Raw genomic sequence first — 20818 nt, forward strand, 5'->3', positions numbered from 1 at the left:
CGAAATATGCAAAAACCAGAATAACTAATCAAAAATTTAATAAGAAACACAAACTGACAGGCACGAAAGAGGCACCATCCAAATCTATTCTTAGCTACCACCCGCCCCAACCGGACCCAAAATTTTAAAATTAAAGAAAATGATGTGACAAGTAAATCAAATGAACTCACTGGCACAAGGCAACAACCAACCCCTCGCCCCACCGTTGTATTAAAAAAAATATTAAAACGACATAAAAACGTCCTCCCCCCTTTCCCAGAAAATCCAAAAAAGTACCAAACCCACAGACCACAGTAACAGAAAAAAAACAAGGAAAAAATGAAAATCACGCACACTGTAAGTAGGCTGTTTAAGTTTTTATGTTGGTAACGCCACGAAGTGGTCTATATGAAAATCACTGACTGTGTTGTGTGAAGTCTGTGGCTGGTTTGCATTGTTGGAATATTTGCTATTGTAGTGTTGGGCAGTTGGATATGAACAGCGCGTAGCGTTGCGCAGTTGGAGGTGAGCCGCCAGTAGTGGTGGATGTTGGGAGAGAGATGGCAGAATTGTGAGAGCGGACGATCTGGACGTGTGTAATACTGGATATCATGAACTGATATATATATATATGAGATGACTTTTGAACATTATTAAGGTAAATACATTGTCTGTTCTCTGTAAAAATCTTTCATTTGCTAACTATGCCTATCAGTAGTTAGTGATTCAGTAGTTAGAATCTTTTATTTAGCTTGCAGTATTGGCGCTCGCTGTATTGCAGTAGTTCGAGTAACTAAGATTTTTGTGAGGTAAGTGATTCATGAAAGTTGTTGGTTATTGTTAGTCAGGGCCATTCTTTTGTAGGGATTATTGAAAGTCAGATTGCGTTGCGCTGAAAATATTGTGTGTCAGTTTAATGTTGATCAGAATAAGTAAAGAGAGAAATGTCTGAGTACGTTCAGTTCTGCTCAGCTGTTTGAAAATCAAATAGCGTAAGAGGTTTATCACCACAGTAATTCATTAATTTTTCTAAGGAGATGTTTCAACACGTAACTAACTAAACGGGGCTAGATATACACAATAACGATTAGGGACACTCTTCCCCCACCAGTATTCATCCAAATGGCCTTGCAACACTGAAATCCTCTTTCCCCGCCCGACAGGAGATTTTACAGACCCCCAACACCGCTCGATAGTATTGGTACATGCCCCGTCTTGTAATCTTTAATCTGAATATTGTGATTTACAACCAAATGATGATAACCCCTGTCATCCAACGCCTTGTAGGAAGCAAACCCATCCGACATTACTATTGAACCTTCTTTCACACATTATCCTATTAACCATGTTAAACTTCTTTTGTATGATTTGGAACGACCTTAAATACAACATCGGCACAATCCCCTCCAGAAACTTGTACTTCAAAAAACCAAAGCCCAAGCACCTCATGCCCCCTTTCATACTTTTTCTTTCCAAAACGCAATTCCTCTGCTTCCCCTGTAACCGCTGCCTCCCCCCCTCCCCCTCCCTATCATACCCTGTACTTTATAATTCCCCGCAGTTTTCTCTACAAAATGAAAATCAGTCAGTTAGCAAAAATAGAAAATTAACGTGGCTATTACTTCTAAATTCAGCCTCGATCTTTCGAATAAGATCTCTCTGCGTATAGACCAACATATGTTATTGTTTCTGCACCTCCACATGTACTCATCGGAAGTTCTGGAAGATGGAATCTTTGTGAACACCATATAATTACCACAAACACTGCAATTCCAAAATTCTGCAATAACGCCGAATGATTGTAAAGATCTTATAGTAGATTTACGGTCAGTCATTCTGTCAAGCAGCAATTTCGCTGTAAAAACAACTGACTCATCCATAATGAAAAGCAATTGCACGTAAAATCAGAATCTTATAAATAACGAATGCTTTCATCAAGATACAGAAAACAAATTAGTATATGAAAACAATATACATCGGAGTTATCTTAGATCATATATAATATAGACCGCGCATGCCCCTATCTCTGCCGTGTTAATGCATGAAACCAACATCTAAGTCACGTGACTCATGACAAAAAGCTGAGTTCCTGTCATTAGGCGCTATGTGAAGTGGATCTGACAGTTACAGTTCCTCTCATTTATAGGTGAAATCAAGCACTGATTTTGACAATTCAATTCACTGTAGTACAACTCTTATGCATGCAGTAATGCAGTTAACCTACTTTCTCCGAAATCCTGATAATAAAGCAGTGGTTATAGTTTTTACATGTGATCAAGTTGAAAACGTATTGACAGTTCTTTTAACAAGCGACAGAATGACTGTTATTTAGTGAATACTTTTTTTTTCACTGTGAATTCTTGTAGTTCATCGCTTCCACAGGAGTGGAAGACAAAATAAGAATTTCGAAAACAGCATTAGTTTTCTAACGATTGCACAAGAATATGTGCGAAATGCTTTACTAAGAAAGGCAATTCGTTTATGCGCATAATGTCACGTATTTACACAAAATAAGCACATATGTTTTCTGACTTTTGCTTAATCCATTACAGGTACCGATGCGATATCAAGATAGGAAGCGCAATCTATTACAAAATGTTGATTAAACTGGTGTACTGAGTTAGATATTAACGACATGTCGTCTCAAAAGTTTAGTCATTCACCAAGTTTTACATCCAAGGAGCAACAGCCATCCTAGCTTTCAACTTTAGGGAAATACCTCTGCAAGTATTTTAAAGCAATTCACTTACACAACTGAGATTTTCGTCACTTTACCTAATCTGTAGGATACAAAAGAAGACTTATCTGGGCATATGTGATGGTCTTTACATCTGCACCTAGTAAAAAGCACTACAGCACAACATTTGATCAGTAAAAAACAAAAAAAAAATCATACATTGTGCACTATAAATGCGTAATGACATACTCGGCTTCGTGCCCCGGGTCACGTGACTTAGATGTTGGGTTTAGTAAAACGACTTAATGAGCAGTCTATGTTATCTGTTGTCTACGGGATTTTTAATATACACGCGTAACAAAGAGATCCAGAGAAATTATTTAACATTCATAACTACAGTCTGCAGCATAAACAAAAAAACATCACGGATTACGTCACTGGTCAAAGCCGACGAGTCGAATCGGACACTAAAGTGACACTATGTCTGTAGTCAGAATTTCTATTGTCAACTGCGTTTACACAATAGATATACGGCTGTGGACACATGTTTTGACTTTCAGTATCTACGTGGCACACAACACATAGAACATGTGAACTCTAAGGGACCACACTCCTGGAATGGACTACAGCCAGTTTAATTCGTCGGATGCTACTGATGAAATCCAAAAGTTGAATTTGTGGACTCATTGAATGTGGACTCAGAATTTATTTCTTCGACGTATCCTATACTTGAGGTGAATAAAAAATTAAATTCTGAGCTCCCGTTCAATGATACCACAAATACAACTCAAGGATTTTATCAGTAAGATACCGGGTGGTAGCTTTCCCTATTTAACACGTTATAACAAGGAAACTAATTACCGTGCTAGTACCAAACTTGTTAGCAAAATGGTTCAAATGGCTCAGAGCACTATGGGACTTAACATCTGTGGTCATCAGTCCCCTAGAACTTAGAACTACTTAAACCTAACTAACCTAAGGACATCACACACATCCATGCCCGAGGCAGGATTCGAACCTGCGACCGTAAAACTTGTTAGCATTAGTGCATTATTTCCATGCATCACAGCGCCACCGTCCAGTTCCAACTACGGCCACCAGGTACGGTGATCAGTCATCGTGATTCATAGTCTCACACACCTGACCAGTCGCAGTGCACTTGTTGACGTGTCAACATGAGATTGGACAAATGGAGCAGGGAATTATTGGTGAAGCTCTGTTATAAAAATAACGGTAATGCTGCAGCTGCACATCGAGAATATTGCCGGCTGAAAGGATTTCTGAAGGGTCTTCTTTCTCCCCCTGCTGTGCGGAACATGATGAAGTAATTCGAATCATCTGGACAACTGGGCGTCGCTCCGGAACAGGCTGACAACCGATTGCAATGCAGGTGGTTGATGAAATCGCTGTTGCTATGGCAGACAACGCTGCACGCAATTCCCGATCGTGAAGCAGCGCGCCTGCTGTGTCGTGACAATTGAACATCCCGTGGTCCACTGTAGGGAAGGTGCTTCGAACCATTCGCAAATGTTAAAGAAAAATGTGTGTGAATTCCTAAGGGACCAAACTGCTGAGTTTATCAGTCGCTAGACTTACACACTGCTTGAACTGAGTTAAACTAACTTATGCTAAGAACAGCACACACATCCACGCCCGACAGAGGACTCGAACATCCGACGGAGGGGCCCCGCATTCCGTGACAAGGCACCTCATCCGCACGGCCACTCGGCGTCGCTTCAGATGATATCTGTACAAGAACCATATCGTGAAGCAGCTTGCACCACAGGACGCACAACGACATGTTGACTTCGCTCTCCACTTTCTCCCAAGAATTGAAGTTGACGAAGGCTGGCCCTGGACTATCCCATGGACAGATGAAGCTCATTTTTCTCTGAGGGGTGAGGTGAAGACACAGAATTGACGAGTGTGGTGATCTTCACCTCCAGTCACGGTGCATGAAGTTCCTCTGTATGGTGAACGTGTCACTCCAGCCTATTGCCTGCAGCATTACTTCAGAAATTAGTCGAGTCCTTGCCACGTCGTTTTGCGGCACTTCTGTGTGCTCGCAGAGGCCCTACACGATATAAAGCACGTGTACCAGTCTCTTTGGGTCCTCAGTGTACATTATCTGATCACACGTATCCTGACACCCTATAATCACTAGAGGCCACGAGAGGTGAAATACCATTATAAAAGGGAGCAGGGAATTAGCTTCAGTAGACAAGCAACAGCCGGCCGTTGTGGCCTTGCGGTTCTAGGCGCTTCAGCCCGGATCCGCGCTGCTGCTACGGTCGCGGGTTCGAATCCTGTCTCGGACATGGATGTGTGTGATGTCCTTAGGTTAGTTAGGTTTAAGTAGTTCTAAGTTCTAGGGGACTGATGACCTCAGATGTTAAGTCCCACAGTGCTCAGAGCCATTTGAACCATTTTTGAACAAGCAACAGCTCACTGACTTCCAGCACGTACTTGTAACTGGATGCCACCTGGATAACAGATCCATCATGGACATGTCAACTCTTCTATAGCTGCTAAAGTCGACTTTTGATAATCTGAATGTGCAATGGAAACGCCACGGCACAACCACACCAAAGTCAAGACCAGGAAGACCCCGTGTAATGAACAGGCCAGTCCAACATGAAGGAGGGTGGTTGTAAAAAATCGCATGAAATCAACTGCTATCGGCAGTCCAACTGGCACAATGACTGTATGCAGCGAGTTAAAAAGAATGGGATACAATGGTCCAGCACTTAGACACATGGCACAAAGTTTTGTAGTCAAGGCTAAAAGACACTTGAGGTGGTGGCAGTGGCTGACTCGAGAAGAGTGTGTTGGAGTGATGAAACGCAGTATACCTTGTGGCAATCCAATGAAAGAGTATGAGTTCATCGAATGCTTGGAGAACGTTACCTGCCGACATGTGTAGCGGCAGTAGTGATGTTTGGAGCAGGTAGTTTTACGTTATGGAGATGTTTTTCGTGGTAAGGGTTGATCGACTTTTTACGCTCAAATAATCCTAAATGTCTAAGGTTACGAACACATTTTACTGTACTGTGTACTGGATACAGTAGAGGAACACTTCAGAGGCGAAGAATGTGACAGAATGACAATACACCCTGTCATGAAGCAGCATGTCTGAGGCAATGGTTTGTGGACAGCAACACTCCTGAAACGGAACAGTCTACGTAGAGTCCCGATCTATGTGGGGACTTAGAACGGTGAATACGCTCCTGACTCCAGCGTCAAATGCTACTGCCTTCTCTGGTTTCAGCTCTTGAGTGAAGAATAGGCTGCTATTCCTCCACAGACATTCAGACAACTCATTAAATGTGTGCCCAGCAGAGTTCAAGCCTTTTTCAAGGCGGAGGGTGGACACACTCCATAGAAATGTCCACTATCCGTTGTCCAGATATTTTTGATCAGCGTCATGCCAGACAGCATAATAAACAAAAACTCACTGAAGATAGGACAGAAAGTGCTAAAATATACTCGATTAAAATAAAAATAAACGAAGCGTTGTAATGTTGATGCATTAAGTTGTTCTGAAAGTGGTGCTGATATTCAAGACAATAAAGGCGGGTTAAAAGCTGTGAGCTATCTGGGGAAGTTAACCTTGCATTACTGAGCAACTGTTTCACCGGGTATCCAGTCTAGCTTACCAAATTCCCAACCAGACTAACCGGTGATTATATATATATAAAGAGAATTTAAATAAAAAGAAATAAATCAGTTTATACTTGGACATTTATTTTAACACTGATCATTGTTCTGTTAAAATTTCAGCATATTAAACTTGATTCATAACAAAACTGGTGCCTTATTTAGGATTGTGAAAATGTGAGTTTGTAATCTTATGGAACACATCAAATATGGAGCCAAGATTTGGAGACTGCATACAACACTGCATTCATAAAATAACACACGAAGAACGATGAAACATATGCAAGAGGAAATTAACCACAACCAACCGATTCAATTTTGACCCAAAGAAGTTACGTTCATAGCGCAATGCTGTCCGTCATGAAATTACCACACACTGGTATACTAAATTCACACTCTCTGTCAAATCTTCCCGAAAAGAATAGCTGAGGGCTACTTTGATGATTACACCACATGCTTCATGTGGTCAACTTGGTTTACACATAAAGAAAAGTTGCTATGCTGAAAAATATTGTCAAGACGAGACGTTATAATCTCACACACATTTGCATTTAAGATTGATGATCTTAGTTAGAGTCACGGATCATCAACATGTGGTTCCAGTTTACTCACAAAGTAGTGACAAAGCAACTACTGGAAGATATTCTGAACTTCACACTCGAATTACACTGCGTTGCAATTTAAGATAACATAAGATATTTTAGATCTAAACATGAAATAAAGGTGATTAAATTTTCAGTTAGGCTGAACTTAAGGAATCCATTGTCCTACAGACTTGGCAGGGACGCGCTTAGCCGGAGATCTTACCACTTCAGACGCTCGCCGCCGACAGACTGCCTGGGCCCCTACCGAGGGTGCTTCACAGATACAAAGCGGAAGTGACCAGAGAGGCAGGTTCCTATACTAACATGACAAGGGACGGACAGGATCATACTAAGAATAGAAACCTCTTTGCTTTTAGAAAGCGTAGCTACCTGTTCCGATGTTGGTCCTACTGTTCTCTAGCAGACCGGCTTGTCTGCTACCATCGAGCATGCAACTAGAAATACATTTGCTAATTCATCCTTTCACACAGAAGGGAAGGGGGCTGACAGTACCTTATCATATACAGTATATAAAAGCAGATGTAGGTTCTGTATGAGACTGTGTGACATGAATTACATATAAACTGTGTTTTAAAGTGTAATAGTGTGACAGATCGTTCTTGATTATGTGTAAACGTAACGTGTTCCACTGCTCAGTCTCCTCCCAGATAGAGTCAGAAACGCCATAGTAAATTTAGAAGTGGAATGTATGCCGTAAATGACAACAGTTTTAAGAAATTAACATGAAAGGAATCCAACAGAGACCTTTCAGCGTGTCATGTAAAAGGTGTAATTTCTTTACAGGTTGCTACAACTTTGGTTGGAAAAACTTTCTTTTGAGAGCGGAAAAGCCAACTCTAGCGATGGAGGAAAACAGTATTTTACATTATTCGGCACCGAGAAAGAAAACAAAAGACAATGTATAAAATTAAAATGCGCTTTGTTTTACGTTCTAAACGCTATTTGATGTGTGAATATCCATGTTTTCATGGAGTATGCTTGATCCATAATAGCGTGAGAATGCCGTATTTTACGTTATTCGGCACCGAGAAATAAAACAAAAGACAATAGATGAAATTAAAATGCGCCTTGTTTTACGTTCTGAACGTTGTTTGATGCGTGAATATCCGTGTTTTCATGGCGTATGCTTGATCCACAATAGCGTGGGAATGCAGTCGTAACCAGACTCGGTCTGCTGGTAACTTGGGGCCGTCAAGCGTTTAGCCAACATTTGAGCGAGCTGGAAGACCGAGGGTAAAGCGCCACAGTCGCCGTATCCAATGCTACACTCTGATTTACTAGCAGTGGACGAGCGTTGTATTCAGACAGACAAAGCTGTGACCTTCGAGAACATACAAATTTTAACGTGTGTTTCATCCTTCTGTGAGTCAGTATTCAGGGAAGCCAATGAAAAGCGTTTGACGAACGACTTAATTAATGGTGATCATGATTTTTAACTTTCACGAAGTGTGGAATCGTGCACCGCCAACAGTTAACTCTCGCAGACAACGGTACTGCTCCCTTGTCAACCAGATACACAACGTCTTCTCAGAGGGCATTACGGTAGCATAAAGCTCTGCCACTCGCATGGTATTAAGGTCGAGGTCGGAAGCGCTTTGCTTCCGATTCTGAAGATGATGTCGCTGATAAGGGGGAGGGTGTGAGTACCACGGACGCTGAGGCAATACCAGAGTACTGCCTATGTCCCTACCTGTTTCCACTACGTGCTGAAAAGGGCGTTGACTGCGAACAAAGACCTAAGGCGACCATAGAGCAGGTACCGCCGATAGTTGTTTACAAGACAATTGACTATGTGGATCTCGTGACCGAGGTCACCCTTAGCCTTACTGCATAACGTAAGACTGCTTTAAGGAGCACATGATGCGCGTTGTCTAGAATAATCTGCAGCTCCGAAGGTGTGCTGAAATTCCGTCGGCTACTTTTTTTCAATTCGGAAGCCAATAATGACGACTCAGAATTCTAATATTCAGGGAATATATGCTAATGCGACACAATTCCGTAACACTGTATCAAACGGGCTTTCAGGGTTAACTTGTGTCGCCGTAGTCATTCCTAAACGAGGCAGAAATCGCGCACACCGGAACGTTATTGCACATAAAATCACCTTTTTCCTGGAAACCACAGTCTCGTTTTGATCGAAATATCTCACGCACTACAATTCTACAATCTTATTCGCAGTTCCAGCTTGAGGAATTACATTTTACACTGTTATGGAGATACAGCTATACACAAGCAACTTCCACAACTGAATAAGTCCTACTATGATGAAATTTTTCTGGCATATTTATTTATATTTTGTCTTTTTTTATTTAACTGTTGTACAGTACATTTTGTAAAGGTGCTATTCCCATAGAGATTAAATCTTTGTAAATTCAGAGGAACATACAGGGTGAGTCAGGGGGAAAGGTACGTGTTTTGACAGGTGATAGCATTTGTGATTCTGAAGAAAAAACTTGATGTGGACATATGTCCTCTTCCGAATGGTTTCCGTAATAAAACAGTTTTAATGTACATTTCTATTTATTTTCTGTATTATTCATTGTCATTGTTTACAACGTACCACATTAGTATAGAGGAAGTTGAAACGAACAATTTGATACAGGACGCTTGTGGTTCATGAAGTCAGAAAACTACCTCAAACCGGCCTACAAAAAGTACTTAAGCTACAGCGCACACGTGTGGCGCGAGGTTTCCAATGTTCTCTAGAGCTCTTCGCGCAAACTGTTAGTCCTAGACAAAAAATAAATAGGATCTTTTTTTAGTTAGATAGAGTGTGCGGTTTTCGAGTTATTAATGAAAAACGTACAAAAGTGATATTAAATATGTTCTATCTCGGAAACAATTCGCAATAGAGCGTATGTCCATATGAAGTTTTTTGTTCAGAATCACTAATACTATCGCATCTCAAAGCATGTACCTTTCCTCCTAACTAACCCTGTATAACAGAATAACAGTGGCTAGAGAGAGTATTGGAGTGTTTTTCTAGGCATCGAATGTATGAAAATGAGGGCATGAACAAGTGAGGGTATGAACAACTCAAGAGCCAACAGTGAAAAACGAGTATGAAGGTGATGAAGGTGGAGCAAAGAATGTGTGATTCCAAGTGAATGCAATTGTTGAGAGTATGCAAGCGATTTATGAGCATTGCCGATCTGATGTGTGAGCTATAAATGACGGAAGAATATGATTTTTTACAGAATTATTGTGAGGAATGATTCATTACTTAATAACACTTTTGGAAAGGCGCAGCTCATATTATAGCTTTGTGTGTCTTTTCTGTTTCCTAAAGAACCGTGCCCCTACACTTATACAGTAGGCGTTGCGATAAAATATGACTGAAAATCGGCGATTGTGGTACATACGTCATGCCAGCTTAGGAAAATCGGGGAAGGCAGAGATTGCAGCATCACTTGCCGTCTTCTTACGTCACACGGTAGAAAAGACTTCTTTGCTTATGTTTGGGCATTGAAAAAGATCGACAGCAAAAGTGAAAAAAAAACGATTACCTGTACATTACAAAAACAAAACACAGTGTAAAGACTTCCCTCTCTTACGTAGGAAAAAAAAAGAAAATATCTAGGAGCAAACACGCAGACGAAATTAAGTGGAGAATTCATTAGTTTATTGGGTTTCGCTGGAGCACAAGAGTTAAAAACTAAGTCGTAGTTCAGTGGATGCACGATACTCTGTAGCTAGCTGTGGAACCAAAATTAAATGATTAACGGCTAGCGGCATTACAGTTTTAGTTACAAGAAACTACAATAATTTATAAAATAAGACGGGCGTTCAATAAGTAGGGCAACACAGTTTTTTCTCTCGGCCAATTTCGGTTGAAAAAAACGTTGAATTTGCTGTGGGACACCCACGAATACTACTTCAGCCCCTATAGTTTCATGAAGTTCCAATACGTGGCGGTGGTATATGTAGCGTTCAAAATGGCGTTCGTAACGCAGATGCATTCCAAGCAGAGAGCTCTCACTGTTTTTCTTTTGGCGGAAAACAAGATCATCGTAGATATTCCTAGGCGCTTGCAGAATGTCTACAGAAACCTGCCAGTGAACAAAAGCACGGTGAGTCGTTGGGCAAGGCGCCTGTTGTCATTTCAACAAGGTCACGCGAAACTGTCCGATCTCCCCATGCCGGTCGGCCGCGCGCAGCTGTGACTCCTGCAACACTGGAACGTGGTGACACTCTCATCCGAGGTGATCGACGGAACACAATGAAACACCTCGCTGCTCAACTGGACGTCTTTGTTGGTTGCGTTGACACACTCGTGCGTACGATGGGAGATTCAAAATCTTGTGCCTACTGGGTTCCTCCCCACCTAAGAGAATACCATAAAGCCGCGTGGAGTGGCCGCACGGTTAGAGGCACCATGACACGGATTGCGCGGCCACTCCCGCCGGAGGTTCGAGTCCGCCTTCGGGCACGGGTGTGTGTGTTGTTCTTAGCACAAGTTAGTTTAAGTAGTGCGTAAGTCTAGAGACCGGTGACCTCAGAAGTATGGTCCCTTAGGAATTCACACACATTTGAGCTTTTGAGTACCATAAAGAGCAACGAAGAGCATATGTGCGCGTTATGAGGCGTTACGAAACAATTCGTGGATGGTGGGGAGGTTATTGTGCTGCAAGACGTTAACTCCGATGTCGATCACTAGAGTGGTACCATGAAACCATAAAGGTCCTACAAGCAGGCAGGCGTAAGACTGTCGCTCTGAACGGAGTTATGTTCATATGAGTGAGGAATAATATAGCGTATTGGAATCCTGAATAAAACCAACTTTCTTTCAGAAAAAAAGTGTTGCATCACTTATTCAACGCCTGTCTTATGACGTTGTCGATTGTTATGTACACTCCTGGAAATGGAAAAAAGAACACATTGACACCGGTATGTCAGACCCACCCTACTTGCTCCGGACACTGCGAGAGGGCTGTACAAGCAATGATCACACGCACGGCACAGCGGACACACCAGAAACCGCGGTGTTGGCCGTCGAATGGCGCTAGCTGCGCAGCATTTGTGCACCGCCGCCGTCAGTGTCAGCCAGTTTGCCGTGGCATACGGAGCTCCATCGCAGTCTTTAACACTGGTAGCATGCCGCGACAGCGTGAACGTGAACCGTATGTGCAGTTGACCGACTTTGAGCGAGGGCGTATAGTGGGCATGCGGGAGGCCGGGTGGACGTACCGCCGAATTGCTCAACACGTGGGGCGTGAGGTCTCCACAGTACATCGATGTTGTCGCCAGTGGTCGGCGGAAGGTGCACGTGCCCGTCGACCTGGGACCGGACCGCAGCGACGCACGGATGCACGCCAAGACCGTAGGATCCTACGCAGTGCCGTAGGGGACCGCACCGCCACTTCCCAGCAAATTAAGGACACTGTTGCTCCTGGGGTATCGGCGAGGACCATTCGCAACTGTCTCCATGAAGCTGGGCTACGGTCCCGCACACCGTTAGGCCGTCTTCCGCTCGCGCCCCAACATCGTGCAGCCCGTCTCCAGTGGTGTCGCGACAGGCGTGAATGGAGGGACGAATGGAGACGTGTCGTCTTCAGCGATGAGAGTCGCTTCTGCCTTGGTGCCAATGATAGTCGAATGCGTGTTTGGCGCCGTGCAGGTGAGCGCCACAATCAGGACTGCATACGACCGAGGCACACAGGGCCAACACCCGGCATCATGGTGTGGGGAGCGATCTCCTACACTGGCCGTACACCACTGGTGGTCGTCGAGGGGACACTGAATAGTGCACGGTACATCCAAACCGTCATCGAACCCATCGTTCTACCATTCCTAGACCGGCAAGGGAACTTGCTGTTCCAACAGGACAATGCATGTCCGCATGTATCCCGTGCCACCCAACGTGCTCTAGAAGGTGTAAGTCAACTACCCTGGCCAGCAAGATCTCCGGATCTGTCCCCCATTGAGCATGTTTGGGACTGGATGAAGCGTCGTCTCACGCGGTCTGCACGTCCAGCACGAACGCTGGTGCAACTGAGGCGCCAGGTGGAAATGGCATGGCAAGCCGTTCCACAGGACTACATCCAGCATCTCTACGATCGTCTCCATGGGAGAATAGCAGCCTGCATTGCTGCGAAAGGTGGATATACACTGTACTAGTGCCGACATTGTGCATGCTCTGTTGCCTGTGTCTATGTGCCTGTGGTTCTGTCAGTGTGATCATGTGATGTATCTGACCCCAGGAATGTGTCAATAAAGTTTCCCCTTCCTGGGACAATGAATTCACGGTGTTCTTATTTCAATTTCCAGGAGTGTATATGCATGAATCTTATACATGCGTTGTGATTACCATTTTCCCAAAGAATTAAAGTTGAGTAGCGGAAGAAAACTAATAAGAGAATGAAATTAAGTAAAAGTAGAGTGATACAGTTATGCTGTATCATCACAGTAGAATAACTCATCACATGACGCTGCTTTATAGTTTCCACTGCTGATGAATCACATGCTGATATTTATTCTGCACAAGAAATTTAATGTGCAACCAGGATACTACTTAGCACGTACCTTGAAGAACCATGCGCCCGATTTCTTCCACATTTCTCGTGTCTCAGAGCAAATCTTGCAGAGTGAAATGGGCTCCTTGTGAGCGGTGAACGTCTCGAAGCCACACTTCTGGCACACGGCCTGTATAACGACCACAGAGACAAACCAGTTAACAAAAGAGAGCAGAGATTCAATAAGTCATTTGCTGTAAGTTTAAAACGAAAGTATTTGTAATCAATAAAGTAAACACAATTTTTTAGTGTCCATTACTAATGGCCACGTTTACCTGTGTCTTTATTTTGCTAGCTTCTATTCAGATGCCTTACAAATAAAAGTCTTTAAAGTTTTCCTTAATCAAACCTGAATGATGCCTGGATGAGAATAATGTTTTAAACGCACAATCTGTGCACCGTGGGATGAAAATCAGTTCATTCATCAAAAGTGTTGTGTCCTGTCCAGTGATGTTCATAGTTTTCAGGGTGTAACTTTGCAGGTGTTGAGCACATGTACTGGGAACAAGACGGTTTAGTTTAGCATAGGATCTCGTGTCCGGAAATACACCGTTTTCGCACTACACACAAAATACGGCAACACAAGTTCAAATCTACCTCACTTTCGGCGCCACTGACTAGTAGAGATCAGAAACGGAGCGAGTACGAATCTAATGCTGCGGGTTGCATGCTTCACCATCCAAGGCGGCGCTGTTACATCAGTACGACTGGACTTCTATCGTTCCCTCTGTAGTTCGACAAGCATCTAGACTCTGAGGACATTTGCGCTGCAGTCGCTTGATACTCGTCTACCCGTTCTCTGTTACTGTAGCATGCAGGGCTGTAATGCTAGCTGTGACTTATTGTTAGTATGGAGATGTGTACTCGATCTTGCTGTTGTAAAGTACGAGTACCACTGACAGGGCGAAATGACCAATTGTCTGCATCAGGCGGCCTGTAATGAAGCTGTGTTATGTGAGACTGTGGAGGGTATTATATGAGACTGTGGAGGGTGTAAGACGAAAGTTATTGATGCAAAGTACACACTTGCAAATGTGTTCCATCAGTGGAAGAGTGTTTTCTGGAATACGTTTCTCGCTGTAGTCGACACTTCAGACGAAAAGCTTAGAAATTTCGACCAGTGTAAACAAAATGGCTGTACTCTCCGTTATTCCTCCTGCACCACGAGAAAACATATGTCTGTGTGAAACGAAAACTCTCATAGAGCGATTTCACTGTTGTATTCCTGCTACAAAAAGCATAAGTTATATAGAAGGTTTCGTCGTCGTTGAAGGAATACTGTATATAAGTCTATAGATGATATAGAGGTGACTACTACCGCTGCTTATAAGAAGAATAAAATACCTGTTAATCTGTTGTTGCTCATGCTATTCTTCATGGTCTTGCAGTTTTTGTAGGATGTACTTCTAATTTCAGTTCAGATTTTAATTATACTTTTTCTCATGCTAATGATTAGTTTACTGTAGCAATTGTGGTGTTATTATTGATCCTGGTCTGCAGAGTTTTTCTGGGCGTGACGTTATTGCTTTTAGAACTTGTCATGCTATGGACTAATAGCTAATTTTATTTTAATAATCAATCACCATTTAAACACTGCACTCCATCCTCTTGTCATGTTTTCTTCTGCTGTCGTTACATACCGGGTAACTCTTTGGTGTATATGCCAACGTAATCGATCAACATCCTCTGAATGAATATTAAAATAAATTCAAAGTAGTCATTGGAAAAATTTTATCTAGCTAAATATATTTATAAACAGAAGAATATTCACTGTTAACCGATCAGCCGCTATATCAGTATGTAACTTTCTTCTATGACTTAGGCAGGTCGGACATTTTGTGACATTTCAACTTGCAATCGAGAATCGCTATAAAGCCGAACTCATGATTGTGCGAGATAAATGAAAAGTAAATTTACAGTTTAATGGTGAAAATTTCTTTCAAAAGAGTTGCGTTTGAAGAGGGAATGCAGCGAGTCCGCAGTTATAATTGCGAATTCGTGTACTCGTTCACATTTCTGAGGGAGTCGAGTTCACGTGTACCCGACAACAGGCTCGGGTATCGAGTGTGGTGAGGCGGAGACTCACCGAGTAGAGTCTATGAGCACACAGAGGCGACGAGTTTAGAGATGACGTCACAGGGCTCGCTGGCGAGTTTAAAGCGCGTATACGGAGCCAATTCTGATCTCTATTGACTAGAGTATTAAGTACGTCATTCGCCGATCACCAGATGTCTCACGCTCACTACTACCTGTGGGAACCACATGATACCCGTGATTTACGAGACCGCCGTGACATCCGAGGCGCGAGTTATGGCTGCAGCGTGGATGGTGGAGAACCGGGCTTGATAATCGTGTGTACCGGGACATCGTACGGAGGTACCATTGTTTACGTCGCTGTTCGTCACGTCGAGCCCCAGTTGTGACGACGACAAACAGCAGGAGTAGGAGAGCCACGTGTGTTGTGGTATTTTACGTGTAGCGGGAAAACGTCACGCTTCTGAACATGAGTGCCTATGCTAAACTTTACGGCACTGGTGTCCGTTACCATTCCTCAACGAGCGGGGTGCACTCAGCCCTTGTGAGGCAAATTATGGAGGTACTTGACTGAGAAGTGGCGGCTCTGGTCACGAAACCTGACAAGGCTGGGAGTGCGGTTAACTGACCACATGCCTCCCCCCCCCCCCCTCCCCCCAATATCCGCATCCAGTGGCGCCAATGACTGAGAATGAGACGGCTGTCGGTCAGTACCGTTTGATCTTCCGAGGCCTGTTCGGACGGAGTTAAGTTTAGTGTATAGGTTCACCACACAGATTATTAGTCATGCCCATAAAAGAATATACTGGTCGCTTTGGAGTTCTGTACATGCTGTTGAACTGGTCACAGGTGGTTGTGTGAAACTTCACGGCTGAGGGAAGTCAGGGAATCCAGGTGGTGTATATGTGCCTCTCTATTGTATGGAATAAGCACAGTGAGATGGACCGATGAGGAGACGTGTCAAGTTTGCTCAAATGATCTATCGTGTTTGGACATCGACATGACCACACCGTTAATGAGATTGACCAATTTGTTGATTTATCAGTGGGAACGATTCCACTGAAGGCAAAATAAAGCATTTAAGACACGGTGTCTGGAGGGTATATTTGAGGCCCGAGGTGGCTCTATAAAGTTTTGATGCTGCTTTTGGTAACCTTGACTGGGGTATAGTTATTTTAGTTATTGTGAACATGATCCAGGGTGTTTATTTCAACATTTTAGGTGACTTAGTGTTGCCCTTTCTTCTACATGTTCACGATGAGTTTGCTGCGGACCTTCTCGGCCGCCCCTTGTGACCGAACGGCTCTAGGCGCTTCAGTCCGGAACCGCGCTGCTGCTGCTGCTCTGGTCGTAGGTTCGAATCCTGCCTCGGGCATGAATGTGTGGGATGTCCTTAGGTTAGTTAGGTTTAAGTAGTTCTAAGTCTAGCGGACTGATGACCTCAGATGTTAAGTCCCATAGTGCCTAGAGCCATTTGGACCTTCTCGTCCTCCAGAATGACAAAAGATGTGTTCAAGGGCCTGAACGCTTAAGTTCGTGGTTTGACAAACACTCGGTCCCCTCATCGCACCTCCACCGGCCCGCTAAATCAGCCGATCTTAATCCCATAGAAAACGTCTGCGACTCTCTTTAATATCAGGTGAAACGAAGCTATCATCATCCCCGTAATTTGGTAGCTCTGTGGGATGTAATTATGAGCGAGTGGCTTCAGTGGAGTGGCATACCTGCAGAGACTAGTGGACTCTGATACTCACCGAACTGAGTTCAGAATCAAAGCCAGACGCGATGAGACAGGGAGTTAGCGTAATGCCTCCTGGGATGAGCATTTGTTTGCCCAGCGTGCTTTGACTGCCACATGTTTCATTACGAGTATAGTTCGTAGACGTGTTGTACGTTTCTGTGGCTGAGCCAGAGTTGGCGGTTCCCTATAATGTACCTGATTTTGAATCAAGTGATGTGCTTTTCCTAATGAACATAAGTTTCATAGGTTTTGGATTAGACGGTAAGGATATAATATTGTTCAAGGAATTATACACGAGATCAAAGACGACTATAAAATTTGGGGTTAAGTAAAGAATTGAGAAGAGCACTGTAGAAAGTTTCAGACAAGGGTGTTGTTTGTACCGATGCGTTTCAGTATTTATTCTGGTTCAAATGGTTCAAATGGCTCTGAGCATTATGGGACTCAACTGCCGAGGTCATTAGTCCCCTAGAACTTAGAACTAGTTCAACCTAACTAACCTAAGGACATCACAAACATCCATGTCCGAGGCAGGATTCGAACCTGCGACCGTATTTATTCTGGAAAAGAGACAATAACATTATTAGAAGATTGGCCAAGTGATGGTAGGCCCTGCGCTCTGAAGGTTCGGTGCAAACTTAATTATATACACATGATGATCAGAAACAGTCTGAAAAGCATGTAAGGACACGCAGGGCAGGATGCGTACAGAACTAATTATTATGAAAAATAGTTCGATATGTTGTGCCGTTTACGATTTCATTAGCATTGAAGTTAGCCAGTCAGGTCGTTGCGCGCACAAATTCAAGCAGCCTGCCAAAAATGGTGTTTCCAAACGTGTTCGTTTGTTTTTTTAAAACCTAACATGAGCGCGATAAAAAAACTGGACCTGGGACAATAGTAAAGATCGAACCCGAGCCAACAGGTGAACAGACTACTGCGCTGTCATGTACGCTATAACAGCAACTGACACTAATTATATTGACAGGTTGCTTGAATTTTCGAGCGTGAATTGATTTGCTAACTTGAATTCTTGTTAAATTGGTAACAATGCAACATATCGAATTTTTTTCTTAGCAATTATTTCTCAGCACAACTTGCTCAGCAACACTGTTGCAAGCTTTTAAGACTATTTCTGCCCACATATATAGATAGCTTATCCAACCTGCAAATCGACACTCTCAACGATTTTGCTTGTTGTAGATATCGATACCAGCAAGATATTGGTCCCGGGAATTTGAAAACTTTCGAGAATGTTTTGATTTAATGTTTTAATTTTTTTTCATGATTTAGCATTTGATATAGTAATTATATAATCAACAACATTTTACGTAATTTTGCATCAGCTGTTGTAATTATATAATTACGAATTAACAATTTTTCGATTGTTTACTTTACTTGCAATGTAAAACTTGCTTCTTGCCAAATTTCGTGATTCTAGATCAGGTTTTGATGAGTCAGTTTGCTGGGATTAAAAACATGTGAGATGAATGTCCCTATCTTTTGACTTTATTGACTTGGAAGTTTACATTTTTTACATCGCCAAGGGACCGAAGGCCTTTGTATGTGATATAAATTCCAAAGTGATACGTCTAACTGTTCTTGAGAAAAAGGGGCCTTAACATCGGACAGAGATACAGATAGACGGAAAAGAAAGTGATCCTATAAGGACTCCTTTTTACCGATTGAGATGCGGAACCATAGAAAACAAGTGTAAAAATAGAAAGAAAACGGGTGAAACCGGTAAAGTATGCGGATGATGAAGCGGTGTTGACAGAATCAGAAGAAGTTCAAAGCAAGAGTAATAACATTCAGCAAACACGAAAGTTCCTTCAAGTACCATTACAACGACAGCCCCTGGAATAAGTTAAATTTTTTAGAAAGTTAGGAACTTTGGTGACGAAAAAATAGAAGCCTTATAGAAGAAAAAAGTTGGATATTTATGAGTAAAATAGCTTCAGAAAGGGGAAGGGTTTGTTGAGAACAAAAAGGATTTGAGTAGAACGAAGAAAGAGATTCACAAACAGTTTTATGCAGGATGTGTTATTATAGAGTAGTGAATCAAGAACTGCCAAAATAAAGAAGAAAAATACGCTATGAGATCAACAGCACACAGCACCAATTGCGTTCACCCCTCGGTTTATGACGGTTTGAATTCCGTGGGGGGATACTTTCAATAAGGTGTCCGAATGTCTGTGGAAGACTGGGATCCCACCCTTCCTCAGGAGCGGAAACCGAAGATGATAGTGATGTTGAACGCTGGGGTGTAGAGCTAAGTCGGTGTTTCAATTCATCCCTTTGGGTTCAGGTAGGGACTCTGGGCATGCCAGTCCATTTCAGTAATGCTATTGTCCACAAACCATAGTCTCCCAGATGCTGCTTCATGACCAGGTGCACTGTCATGCCGATACAATCAATCATCGTCTCCGAACAGTTCCTCAACTGTATGCAGTACACGATGGTGTAAAACGTGGTCGCATCCTTTCATATTTAGCGTCCTTTTAACCGCAACGAGGGAACCAGACCCTAATCCAGGAAAACATTCCCACACCATAACACCAGCTCCTCTGTACTGTACTTTATTGTTGGCACTACAGACGGTGGCGCCCGCCCGACTACCACCTGCATCGGAACCGAACCGCACAATAACCCTAGGTTTGGTGTGGGGCGGTGGGGTGGGGTGGGTGGACTGCTGTCGCCTGTTGTGGGGTTGTGAACAACTGAGGGCTGCGGCGGGACGAAGCCTCTCCATCGTTTCTAGCTCCCCAGTTCAATACACACACAGATGATGGCATAAAAAGTTCTCTGAGGATTCTCAAAACCCAAACCATTGGTTTACCACGGGGTATAGAGTGATTCCTCACTCCAAATCCCTCCATCAGTCATCTAGTCATCCACTGTCCAATGGCACCACTCTTTGCACGACTTCAAATTACAGAAACTTGCGGCGTATGATGATGAGCTTTCCGATCTTTTCAGCCTATTCGTTTTAATTCCATGCGCACAGTCATTGTGCTAGTTGAACTGGTGGTGTTACTTTGGAACTCACGAGTGATTCCTTCCGTTGATTACATGCGGTTTTTACAACCACCCTCCGCTATGCCCGGGGATTCCTGTGCGTCATGCCCTGAAGTATGAATTTCTATGGGACCAAACTGCTGAGGTCATCTGTCCCAAGACTTATACACTGCTTAAACTAACTTAAGCTAAGGACAACATACAGAGCCACGCCAGAGGGAGGACTCGAACCTCCGGCGGGGAGGGGCGGCGCAATCCGTGACATGGCGCTTCAAACCACGCGGCCAATTGCGCGGCCCTTGAAGTCTTCTAGGTCTGGGTTTAGCAGTGGTTCTTCCTTCACTTTCACACATCAAAACCATATCACCAACAATCGACATGAGCATCTTTAAAAGGTTTGAAATATCGCTGATGGGTCTCTTACTCAGGCGACATCCAATGACTAATCCACGTTCAAGACACAGAGATCTGCTTGACCCACTTTGCTACTACTGCTTCTATACTGACGTGTCCACTTCTCGTGACACCTAGTGGTCCACTGCACATAAAGTAGAGTTGTCCAGATAATTTTGATCACATGATGCACGTGGGCATT

At 43.3% G+C, this 20818-nt stretch overlaps 1 protein-coding gene across 1 annotated transcript in view; it reads right to left on the minus strand.

Moving 5' to 3' along the window:
• Positions 1-20818, minus strand: part of LOC124711628 (rabphilin-3A) — a 1025602-nt gene that overhangs the window by 216366 nt on the left and 788418 nt on the right. Inside the window, exon 7 of the mRNA XM_047241806.1 lies at positions 13441-13560. Within this exon, the coding sequence (XP_047097762.1) occupies positions 13441-13560 (120 nt within the window). The remainder of the gene's footprint in view (positions 1-13440; positions 13561-20818) is intronic.

This window comes from Schistocerca piceifrons, chromosome 8 (assembly GCF_021461385.2).
Source record: "Schistocerca piceifrons isolate TAMUIC-IGC-003096 chromosome 8, iqSchPice1.1, whole genome shotgun sequence".
Classification (NCBI taxonomy): domain Eukaryota; kingdom Metazoa; phylum Arthropoda; class Insecta; order Orthoptera; family Acrididae; genus Schistocerca; species Schistocerca piceifrons.